General features: G+C 36.6%; 1 protein-coding gene across 1 annotated transcript in view; it reads left to right on the plus strand.

Annotated features, from left to right (window-relative positions):
- LOC126299170 (dystrophin, isoforms A/C/F/G/H) overlaps positions 1-13211 on the plus strand; it is a 2370611-nt gene that overhangs the window by 2318698 nt on the left and 38702 nt on the right. Inside the window, exons 66-69 of the mRNA XM_049990931.1 lie at positions 3090-3274; positions 9063-9205; positions 9309-9420; positions 12241-12437. Coding sequence (XP_049846888.1) covers positions 3090-3274; positions 9063-9205; positions 9309-9420; positions 12241-12437 — 637 coding nt within the window. The remainder of the gene's footprint in view (positions 1-3089; positions 3275-9062; positions 9206-9308; positions 9421-12240; positions 12438-13211) is intronic.

The raw sequence follows: 13211 nt of genomic DNA on the forward strand, positions 1-13211 counted from the left end.
TTTTCCCATAATTATACTGCCCAGGGCATTTAAGAAGGGGGGAAGGGCGTATACGAAAATACAGTAAGATTAGGTTGTTAGATAGCTCCAACTGTATGAAGAAAGAACAGTTTGATCAAATTTTATACAAAGACAAGCCAAAAGGTAATCAACGCTGATATTATTTCAATTTTTTTTCTATGGAATAAAGTTCCAGAAAAATAATGTACTCAGATCAAGTATGTAAATAAGTTTAAAACAACTTATGGAAATAATTGTTGCACAGAATTTTGCATCATTTCGTAATTGCGTGTTTCATTTTAATCGCTTTAATATCCGGAAAGAAAACGTATAGATGTTCAAAAATTTACAGTTTCTGGAAAGCACAAAAGAATATAAATTTAAAGGCACGTCGTGTGCATCTCATTAGAGATATGATTTCTGGATGAACTTGTAGTTCGGCTGCAGATATAACAATTTGAGATTTTATTCTACGATATTCATGTAAAATATCAGTTAATTTTTAAAATTTTGATGCAAAAATTTATTCACATAAACATCTTCAAGTAAGCTTGTTTCATGTAACTTTCTTTTTCTTACAATAAAAATATAAACAATGCTTCTTATAGGTACTTACAGTACAAACTTCCAAGTATTAGCACCATAACTTCACATTATTTCTTATGCTTAGAAAACTACTGCAGTGAACAGAAGTTCGATGTTCCTCTCCTCAATTCAGTCGCTGGCACATTGCGTATTGTGCCTGTGAATTTCCAGTGAGTGACTGGACATTTTATATTTTGTAGTTATGTTTTGTATCAAGTAATAAAATATTCCGGGCTATTATGCCGCGATCTAAGAGATTTCACTGCAAAACCCGGAATATTTTATTAATTGTGACATTTTATGTTTTGTAGTGGTGTTTATACTGAGATGCCTGGAATGCACATCCACACGGTTTTAAGGTATACCAACCCGACGCCTCATTCGTCGTGCTTAATCGCAGACGCACGGGAATAAAAAGGCATGCACAAGAATTTGTGGAAAGAACACATTTACGCTTGGGTGTTCTCATGTCCTCACGTTGCCTTATTGCGCAAGCAGCCTGCTAGGAATCCCTTCCTTTGCTTGGGAGCTTGTGTTGCGTTTATTGCAACGAAGGGACAATAAAAAAAGAAAACGCAAAAGCGAATGTAGGTGAAGAAGTATATAAACAATAGAGCTACAAGAAATAAGAAGTGATGACAACGTTTTATCTGCAAATTTCAAGAGGAGATCACAACGAGATTTTAGATTTTCTGCTTGGGAAACTGCAACAATAAGACCGACAGTAAAATTTTGTTAGCTACTAACTGGCAATTTATATACTAGTTTGAATTATTAACGCCTCATTTCACGACGGAGCATTTCAATTCTATCAAATTTGTAGCTTGTAGTATGGAATAATTGTATTCTATTATTTGATTGTTTTATACCTCTCTTCACTGTAGGAAAAGCACAAGCTTGTAATTACTGGCGTATTTTGTTCCTATACACATACTGAAGTTTGTATCTGTTAGCGCCTGTAAGTACTGTGCTCATGTATCACTGTGACTCGTTCGATATCCATGCAATTGTCTTCTACACTGGAGCAACTGGATACGAATAAATAAATAAATAAAAATGATTATTGCTGAAACTGAGAAATACTTAAGGGCGGTTATTAATCGTTAGGTGAAGCTTAATTAACTTTCAGTGTGTCGTTTGCATTTAATCATGAAATATGATATGTAAATTAACATCCTCGAACTCGACAAACTTGGAAATTTCATAGACGCCAGAATCCGCTAGAACGGGGTTTGTGTTTTTAAGTTTCGTAATTTTTGCATCATCACTTCAATTTTTAGTAGTCTGTTGAAGCGTTACACATACCTCATCACTTCTTTTTTCATATGTCAGGTTCCTCAGCTGTTGTGTTTTTAAGTTTCCATAGCATGAATGTTCGTCCACAGTTTTTATATATTCTTCTCATAAATTTTTGGTTTATGATTTATTCTCGGAGACATTTAATCTAATAGGTGACGCTCAGCGAAACGCATCTCGAATTTTTATTCAAACAAAACTTGGAATCAACAGACATTATTGCAACAAAATCCCTTCACAGCATAATCTCAACACACTACACAATGAACAAATAAGGGCCCCAATTGCCTGTCGTCTGCTAAATAACGCCAAGTATTGCGTATTGGCGCTGTTGGCAATTTATGCGCAAGCGCGAAGTTGAACACACAAAAGGTATCTTCTGGACGCACTTTAAGTTTTGTTGTGCTTTTTAATTCAATCTAATAATACATTTTCGTAGTATATTAAAGCGTATTTTGAAATCTTAATTCAATGCAAATAATTTTCCTTTGATTAACATGGATTTTAATTCTTTCATATTGTCCAGAAAATAACTAGAAAAGAAGCAAAATGACTGTGAAAAAAGCCATTCTTCTAGACCCCACCCAAAACACTCGTTCGCCAGCTCTAGAAAGCTAATTTGCCAACGCTGGGCTGCGCACTGGCTCATCCAAAACAAACCAATTCTATTGGCTCTCGCTACCCTGTTGGTTATTCACGTTTCTGGCCGAGTTGCCCCTAACGATAAGGAATTTCATTCGTATGTAGCGGTGTCACCCGGATTACATTAATGGCTTCGACATTCTTGGAAGCATAACTTTTTTAGTATTCAGATAGGTATACGTTTCCTTGTTTCAGTTATAAAATTCGCTTTTTTAGAGTGTCAGTGGTACTTCGTGGCATTTTGATATTTGTTGCTTTTAAATTCACGACGGAAGTTAATGTCGCGTTTTCGTCATGTAAGCAGTCAGAGCGTGTCCACTGAGAATGGTCACTGATGTCTGGCATGGTTTTAGCGCACTCTACGCGAAACCAATAGAATCTCCCTCACCACTAATTGCAGGAACTTTTTACATAATGCACTTCAACTTACATCTTTCCGGGAACGTTGTGTCATGACACTCTTCTACAGGCGCCATCTTGTCATGTTATTTTTAAGTTACATGGTACTGTGAATAATCTTTATTTACAATGAATAATAGTTGTAATATTTCACATTTTTATTTCAGATTTGTTCAGGCTTATTGCTGATCCTAATCGGCAAGTAGACCAACGGAAGCTGGGACTGTTACTGCATGATTGTATCCAGGTACCTCGACAGCTGGGAGAAGTTGCTGCCTTTGGTGGATCCAACATTGAACCATCTGTGAGAAGTTGTTTTGAGAAAGCAGGGAAGGAGAGAACAACTATAGAGGTTGATTGATTATGTATATTATTGATTACAATTAGTATATTTATAAGGAAAATTGTTAAAAAATTAAATTACTACTTACCCAAAAGTACTGTGGATGTTGACAGGAACACAACTGCACTAATGGGGTCTCTCAGAAGGCCTTTTTGTTTATAAAACCTTTGTTTGGTATAATATATATGTTCATGATTTCCTGCTTTTCATTTCAGTTCTTGGAAGCAGACTTAATGGAAACTTAATTTTTTTGAAACAGTGCAGTATTTAAAACACTTGGTCAACTAGAACACAGCAAAATTTGCAGTACTGTATATTTTTATTTTATGTATTAGGCTACTAAAATAATAGCAGGTAATTCTCTGGTTAGTCACAAATTATCACGAGTGAGGTAATATCACATATTCGCAACATAACTGTATGGAGAAACACGTTTCAGTTATGATAAATTGTATGTGAAATCAACTTCGAGTTTACTACTCATCATTTCAATGTAGACTGACTGTTGCACTGCATAATTATATGAAGGTACATTGTGCCAAATGAGCCCACTTGCTAGTATAACACTGCACCCCCTTTGGCCTCAGTGCATTCAGTTGGAAAGTGTGACATAAAGCTCTTGTATCCTCTCCTGGGGCAAATTGGCCCAGAACTATTTCAAATGGTCCTCGATGTTCCTTATACTGGTACTGGGACATAGTTGACATTCAAACTGCTCCCATGTACATTCTATTGGGAACTGATCTGGGGTCTTGCTGGCCATGGGAATACCTCATAATCATGCATGTAGTTCATAGACATGCATGCCATTTGTGGACAAGCATTTCCTGTTGAACAATGTTACTGTGATACAGTTATGTGAGAGAGCACGTTATGAACGAGGATGTTTTTGATGTACTGTTCCATCAGTGGCTACGAGCTGTGACCTAAGTCATATTTGATGTCTCCCCACACTGTGACACTAGGAGTAACACTATTGTGCCTCTCTGAAACGTTGAATGTATGGGACCTCCTCCCACGTGACCTCCATATTCCCCAACGGTGGTCATCCGGGGCAGTGTGGAATTGCGATTCATCGTTAAAACATTGGGATGCCGTTTGTCGGCATCTGTGCTTCCTGGTCACGGTATCTCCCCACGTGGCAGTTCGTGCGCAGGATGGTAACTCCCTAGTCCACCTACCGGTAGTCACCAACTGATAGGATGACACAGACTGTCACACAGAGTCCAGTACTTGATCACAGATGACAGGGAAAGCGTTATAATGTGCTCAGTGCACAGTACGGCAGTCCTCCCTTGGGGTTGCTGACGTGATCAGGTGGAGTCCTGACGACAAGTGTGCTTGCTTGCTCTTGCATTCCCACACTTTCCGTTATGAAGCCACTGTCACATCTGAATGCTCTCCCAGTATAGATATTGTGCAATTTAACTACTTGGCCAAATTGAGACCCACGATGAAGTCTCTTTCAAACTCTGTCAGTCGACGATGCTGTATATTCGTGTGAGACGGCATCATCAGTGCATCCTTCACACTGATCACTCGACATCTGACACTCTCGACACCCCTTACATGAAATCTGGCAAAGAAATAACTGAACTGACAGACAAACAATGCAGGCCTTAAGGTCAGCAACTACACTGTTGAGTCATGGGACATCTCTTATCTCGATTCCCTTCGCCCATTCACCTTGCAACCCCTCTGTCGGGCTGTGGCGTTAGTTTGTATTATAGGACCGTGTATCTGCTGTGTGTCGATAAACTATTGAAAGAGCAATAGCTTAATGTGAAAATTTGAGTGAAACTTGGAAAAACCACTACAGAAGCCCATTCCTTATTGAAACAAGGGTACAGTGATGAATGTGTGTCACACATTTAAGTTTTTGAGTGGTTTAAACAATTAAAAGAAGGTCGAGAAGAGACTGGAGATGAGTCGTGTTTAGGGCAACCCTCACTGTCAACAGAGGATGAAATCGTAGAGAATGTTGGAGGTTTAATTTGAAAACGCTGTTGGTTGACTATTTGTACAGTTGCTGATATTGGAAAAATCAACAAAGAAACAGTTTAGCAGATTTTACATGAATATTTTCACATGAGGAATGTTTATTCAAAAATGGAATCCAAGAACCTGATAGGTGTCAAGACATTTTCGACTAAGCACAGGATCACTGTGTTGAAACAGTGCTTGCCAGATCTTGCTCTGTGAGACTTTTTTCTGTTCCCAAAAGTGAAATATGCACTAAAAGGAACAAAATTTTAGACAGTTAGTGTTAAAGAAAAAGTGATGGGGACCATGAACATGCTTGTAGAATGTAATTTCAGACACTGTTTTGAACAGTGGAAAATTTGCATGGACACTGTAAGGATTGTAAGAGGAACATTTTCAAGGGGACAATGTAAAAGTTGTGAAGAGGTATAAATAATGAATATTAATCTGGTTATTAGTCAGTCATACCTTGTATATCCTACCAAGCTTGGTAACAACACTAAACACAAACAACACTAATGCACTCTGCTGGCCATTCTACCTGGAACAGAGAATCACAACTCAAATTATTTAAGCCAGGATTACACTATCATATTTCTCTCTCAAAGTTGATATATCAAATATGTATGTCACAGAAACTTGATGGTGTAATACGGAACGTTGCCAAATCTTACCTGTCATCAAATAAATATGATCAAATCTCAGGCCTCACCATAGATTTAATCATAAAAGTCGTTCGCCTTTTGTTCACTGCAATGTAAAATGTAACTGCTTGGAACGCTGGCATTGCTACAGCTATTTGACGTCTCTCTAATGTGTGAGAAAGGGGCACAACACATGCTATTAATTGGGTGTTGATTGGAAGGTGACATCATGTCCAACAACCACAGCTACAGCCATCCATCTCTGCATCTGGAAACATCCAGGCAGCTTTTCAGCGAGCCGGAATAGAGGATGTGATCACACTCTAAAATAAAAAAATTCTTTCTTAGCTTTCCATTCCACTTTGTTTATTTTTGAACTCTATAGCGCCTCATCTGTTTTGTACTTTTTATCACTTTTTTAGTTGTTGGAACACTAATTCCATGAACTAAATTATTCAAAAATAAAAATGGTTCTTATTGCACATATAGTGTGCCAAATACTTATTTACCTTCAAATATTCCCCCTTTAGTGCTTTCTAAATCACGTCACACATTTCTAGAATTATTTGGTTAATGTGCAATGTGATATTCCAGTGCTGTGTTGTAAACTAGTGTAGCTCTCTCCTGTATCGAGAAATACCAGTGTCACAGTTTGCCTGTCTTCTGTACACAGAGCATTTCTCAAGAGAGTATTCTGTTCTGTAATATGAGAAGCCACTTTACTGAGCAAATACTGAAATACACTCTCATCCATTTGTAAGTAATTTATACATTAAGACTTAATGTTCTCCACTAGCAGCTCTCGTAACAAATTTTGCGGAATGCTTTTACAATCTTGACATACTACAAAATGGCTTCATCCAAGTATGTTTCCTTTTTTTCCTTCCACTTTTCTTCCAAATACACACAAAGTCCAATTGTGATACTAGCAACTGCAGTACATAATAACAAGTTGTTGTCTGCCATCTTGAAATCTGATGAAAAAATGACACCAATGTGATGCTCTTGTTATTGTTTTTGTTGTTGCTGCTGCTGCTGCTGCTGCTGCTGCTGCTGTTCCATTAAAATATATAATTTGTTTACATCACTGCTCACTGAATTGCTTCAGAATAACTTCAAAGAAATTGTAATGCAGGTAAATGCATGTTTTGGAAAACATTTGTCCAAACTTTCACAACTATGAGAAATTCATAATTTCTGTGGTATTTCACAACTTTGCCAAATTCATTATGTATGTGGTATACAAGGTGTCCCAGAGGGAACAGTCACTATTGAGGGATGTGTCAGGAACCATCATTTGAAGCAAAAAAGGCTAGTAAACACAGGCTTTAAAATGCATAAATTGAGAGCTCTGAGCACATCCTCAGTAGAAGAGGTGTGTTCCGCAGTAGCGAAGATGAACAAGTGCCTATACCTGTTAAGGTATGCACTTTAGAGCCCATGTTTACTACACTTTTTTTGCTTTGAATAATTGTTCTTGTCATATTGCTGAATGTTGACCATTCATGGGACACTATATAATCGAAGTGTGCTCTTGCAGTTACCAGAATTGCATTTATTTGTAAGTATGAGAACACAGGTCTGCAGAATAATGCTATAAGAGAATATAAACAGGGGCAATGGTGCATCTTTCTGTATTTTCCAGTTATTGTCACAGAATTAAGGCTGTTATTTTTTTTACTGGAGCATGTTTCACCTTCTATCTGGTCTCCCCTCAATTTCCTGTGGTTTACAAACTGCCTGTTGGCTTCTGTCTCGGGTTCTTCGGCCAACGTTTATGTAATTATTTTATTGATGTTTCACCAGCATGAGTGGCAGGCATTGTCAAAGCTTCACACTCCATTGCCGGAGCCGAGCTCGCAGCTGCAGACTATATGTACCTGCGGCTTTGAAGCTTCAAAGCTTCACCCTCCATTGCCGGCGGTGAAATGAAGCCGAGCTTGCGGCCGTGAGCTCTGCTCCAGTTCACCACCGGCAATGGAGGGTGAAGCTTTGACAATGCCAGCCACTCATGCTGGCGAAACGTCAGTAAAATAATTACATGAACATTGGCTGAAGAACCTGAGACAGAAGCCAACAGGCAGTTTGTCAACAAGTGGCCACGAAAGCCTTAACAATTCCTGTGGTTTGCCAGTCCCACATGTGGACTCGTGAACTGTGACAGATTTGTTGTGAGCAGCAAGTGTGTGGGTGGGTGCCTTTTCCTGGTTGGAATGTTTGCTGCAGCCTGTCAGGCCATGTACCAATCCAAATGACTGACCCTGAGGAATGCATCTGAAAAGTATTCTGCATTAAACAAAACTTTTAACATTTTAGCATTTCTTGTTATTTTCAAGACTGTTTTCATGCTACTGTACTCTTTTTAAAGCTGCAAAAATTTGGAAATTAATGTATGTACAAATATTAAGAATTTTTATATAATGCTGTTTGAGGGGTTCTTCAGTAGACATACCTTCTGTCTTTGCGTAAATATGATTGTAGTTCTTGCTTGATTAGTTGTCTGTGCTACAGTAATTTTACGTTATTCACCATGACATATTTACATTGGATGTAAAGTAGATAAATATAGTAGTGTTATATTTTAAATTCCAAGAAGAAGAATGGCTGACAAGTTTTGCTTTCAGGAGATTAATTTCCAAGTGCTGCTAATAGAAACAGTAAAAAGTAGAAAATACTATTCCTAGATTTTAGGTTTTGCGTTAACCTCTCCCAGAGAGCAAAGAGGGATTGGTTGGTCAAGGCTGGAAAGGAGGGAGATGTCACTCAGATTCTAGGTTGAGAGAGACCTACACAGTGTGATTGTTTGGGGAGACAAAGATTTTTTAAAATCAGATACGTAAGCTGCTAAACTTAATTACCAGCTAGAATGGTTGTACTCATAAAAAATAATGAGGGGGCCTTGTTTATTCATTCATGTAAGGAAGAAGATGATATTTAACATCAGTATTATGGAGAGAGAGTTTCTTCACAGGGAGTAGAAAAGAAAGGCCGCTATATTCCCTAATAACAGAAGATATACAAACCTCCAATTGTGTAACCCCCCTTCCCCCCTTCTCTCACACTCTTATTCTGTCTCTCTTCTGGAGTTTGTATTTAAAATAAAATGTCATGTTTCTTTTAGTGTGGGCAACTACTAGCATAATCATACAAGCAATTACTAACTTTTGTAGGCCATCCACTTCTTGAACTGGTTGCAACAAGAGCCACAGAGCATGGTATGGTTGCCAGTTCTCCATCGACTTTCTGCTGCAGAAACAGCAAAACATCAAGCTAAATGTAATATATGTAAAGAATATCCTATTGTTGGATTTAGGTATGTTTCTTTGCTTACAACATAGTCAATTATTGTACTAATTATTGCAGTATTTGTGAAGAACTGATAATAGTAATGTTTATAATATAATTTTGGTTCACAGGTACCGCTGCTTGAAGTGCTTCAATTTTGACATGTGTCAGAACTGTTTCTTTTCAGGAAGGAAGGCTAAGAACCATAAACTTACACACCCCATGCAAGAATACTGTACAGCTGTGAGTAATCACTTACACACTAGAATTGTTATAGTTATAGTGATGTATAAGATTATAAAATGCACCCACTTCTCTTCTCTTGTTAGTTACTTTTTGTCAACAATGAACGTGAATGAATCTTGTGCAGTGTCTGTGAGAAGCTCATCAAATGGTTCAAGTCAGTTATAGTATGTGGTTTGTTGGAAAGTCATTACTTTCATGTTTGCGACAAGGGTCAGATCAGTAAAACAACAGATAAAAAATATGTTTCACAATTAATTCAGAAGTCCATTTAACGTATGATTTTCATATAAGAACATTTCGTCTTGAACATTGTAACCGTTTATATGAAGGATTTCTCATAAAATGCAAGAAAAATGCTATGTGTCACACAGGAAGATTACAGTGATGTTTGTGGTTCAAAATAACAGGAATGTAGTTAACTGTAAAGAATCCATGTAACACATGAGAGGTAACAGGACACTAAATAATTTATAGAGGTAACAGGACATTAAATAATTCTGATCGTTTCATTGTTAATCAGTATGTTGAACATTGATTCACATTGACAAAGTATCTAAAGTAAAAGCAGGAATAAAAAAGGGAAGAGGAGAATAAATTCTCAGAAGAAAAATCCTTTTCAGAAATTTGCAGAGAAGTTGATGGATTGACAAATACATACCTTCAGGAGACAAAATTTTCAGTAAAGTTGATGAGACCCATAAATACGTGAAAAACTGGTTCTCCTAACAAATGAAGCAACAGGTTTCAGGAAATAGTTGAGGAGTGAGGGAGAGCTAGAACAGCTCATGCAGAACTCCAAATAAGAGGCATTCATGAGTTATTAGAAAGAAGGAGACAGAGGCTCAAGGAAAAGAAATCAGAAAAGTTGTAAGGCAAAGGACACTATATTGCCAATTTGAATTAGTTTGGAGGAATAGAAGCAGAAATAAACTTGGGGACAACACAATAAATAAGATTAAGGGCAAGTGGAAATAATATATGTTAAGGGATATATGTACAGCAATGAGATGTCTGCAGGGAGCTATGATCTAAGGTGTAGGAAAGTACGCAAATATTTCAGCATTATATATGTTTATTAAAACTGTGAAAGGAGACTGAAAATGCTGTAATCTGTTACACCCATAGTAAAGTAAGGATATAAAAGTCAGTGATAAGTGCATCAAGGGGAAAAAGTAGAAAGCCACATTAAAGTTAGAGGAAACCACAGGACATTAATCAGAGGAAGTGAAATGTAGATGTTACCATAGTGAGGAGTCCGTTCGTTACTTGCAGCTAGTGAATGTAACAATAATAAAACATCCAACTAACTAGGGGAGAGGCTACATTTTTAGATTATTCCACAATATAATTAAACCAGCAATGTTCGCACAGTGTCTAGTGAAAAAAATGTTCTGTAAATTAAGGAAACTACAATTAAGTAAGAAAATCTGCTCCAGACATATTACGAATATGCACTGTAAAATCTTTATGGCCATTTGTTTGGTATTTTGTATTATATTTACTACATCAAACCTTTGCAAGCATGTGAAATTATTTATTAACAGTCAGTTGACATGTTTTAGCTTGAGGTGGGATGGTTGCTTGCAGAAGTCTTTTAGCAAAGAAAAGATAAAGTGCAGTTGATTTCAAACAGATAAATGTTTCTTTGTTTGGTGAATTTAAAGGTAACAAAGATAAAGTGCAAGAAAAGCAAAGACTGAGGAACAATAAACATGCTATGAAGGGTGTGTAGGGAAATGAGTTAATACTAATAATCTTCATTTGTCCATAAAAACTTTACAGTCTTGGACATAGTCAGTTTTTTACATGTACCACAATGATATCAAGCTGTAAATATGAGTATATTCAAAGACTAGCACATTGTGTAGTGTTATAGATATTTACTACCACCAATATACTGCAATATACAAAATTAGTACTATCAGTTATGGCATTCATGAATATCTGTTTGAGTTCAAACATGTTGTAGTTAACAGTTGTTTCAACTTGCTCTAAAAAAAAGATTTCCCTTGACCGAGAGAGTGACTTCAGAGTGTGATGTAAACAAATGTACACATTCAAAGTGTAAAATAATGGAACTAGAAGGAAACAAGGAAAATTTATGGACAATAAGCACTCTGAAAATATATTTTTGACTTAATCTGCAATATAGATGATTTATTTGTTAACAGAATATGGCATGTACTCCAGTCGATATTTCATAGTTAAATTTCACTGTCTACAATGTCTTATTATGCTTGTTTGATATGGCATTAATACAGTAATGAGACATACTGATAAATTATAAATGAAATGCATAATGTTATTTTTGTTTTACAGTATTACTTTATTTTGTTAATAAGTTTTCAGCTTACTGGGCCATCATCAAATTCTAACTGATAGTCAGTTAAAGTCTGATGATGGTCATGTATACCAAAAATAGAGTAACAAAATAAAGTAATATTGTAGAAAATAAACAACATCATGCTTTTCATTTATAATAATGAAGTTATTCTCTCAAGAAGACATAGAAGAAGCAGTTAAACACCATATTGATAAAAGTTATTCATTTTAAGTTATTTGCAGCATGTCCTATAGACCATAGAAGTGATATGGATAATTAATTGTTGTACTTAGACTGATATTGATGTGGAAAAGAAATTTACATTGAGAAATTACTCATTGATAAAACAAGTTTGTGGTTGCAGTGAAATAAGTCCCATGTTGGTGTAAGGCATAATGAAACTCAGTGCACATGGTATTGAATAGTGAGGCGAATGGCTTTTTGTAAATAAATTTATTTGTTAAAAGAGAATGTTCACTCACATTGAATTTCAGACTACATCCGGTGAAGATGTCCGTGACTTCACACGTGCTCTACGCAACAAGTTCAAGTCTAAGCGATACTTCAAGAAACATCCGAGAGTAGGCTACTTGCCAGTCCAAACAGTTCTGGAAGGAGATGCTCTGGAGAGTCCTGCACCATCACCTCAACATTCAACCCTCAGCCAGGACATGCACTCTCGTCTAGAAATGTACGCATCGCGGCTCGCAGAGGTGGAATTGCGAACCAGGAGTAATTCTACCCCTGACTCGTATGTATTTCCCAAGTCACACATGACATGAAATATGTGTTGTGGTATAAGTAGAGCACACCAACAACCTTCTTCTAGTAACATTAATAATGCTTGCTAAAACAACTACTGTCCCTTATTGATCCCTGTTTGTTTGTGGCATTCTTTGCCATAACACATTTTTGTCACCTTAGAGAACCTTACCTTTGTAATTTTATATCACTGCAAGTTTACAGTTTGACATTGTCATGTGATGGAACTCCTACTTATTGGAGATGTATTTGTAGTACTGATTAAAATTACTGGAATCAGATATTTAGGAAATGAAGAAATGATGTTCTATTTCCATTCAGATTAGTTCATTCTGAGATTAAGGTGATAATTTGAAGCTAGAAACATTAGCAAAATCCAATGCAGCTTTTTCAGAATAAATGCAATTTGTAAACATTTGTTTACAATGTTTCTCTACTGAACACCAATAGAAATTTCTTGTTTTACGATAAGAGACATGGACTAATATTAAGAAGAACATTAATCAACCAAGAAGAATTTGACAGTCAAAGAAGAGTACCTTCTTCCTTTGAATACGCTCATAATTTTAAATGAATTTCAAGAAGTAATGAAGAAAGAAGATAAGGATTTTTTAGTTTCAGAGCAAACAAAGCTTGAACGTGTCCATTACGAATCATCGTAAAAATTGGAGATAAGTTGGCAAATTATGCTAATTTGGGAATA

The sequence above is a fragment of the Schistocerca gregaria genome, chromosome X (assembly GCF_023897955.1).
Source record: "Schistocerca gregaria isolate iqSchGreg1 chromosome X, iqSchGreg1.2, whole genome shotgun sequence".
NCBI lineage: Eukaryota > Metazoa > Arthropoda > Insecta > Orthoptera > Acrididae > Schistocerca > Schistocerca gregaria.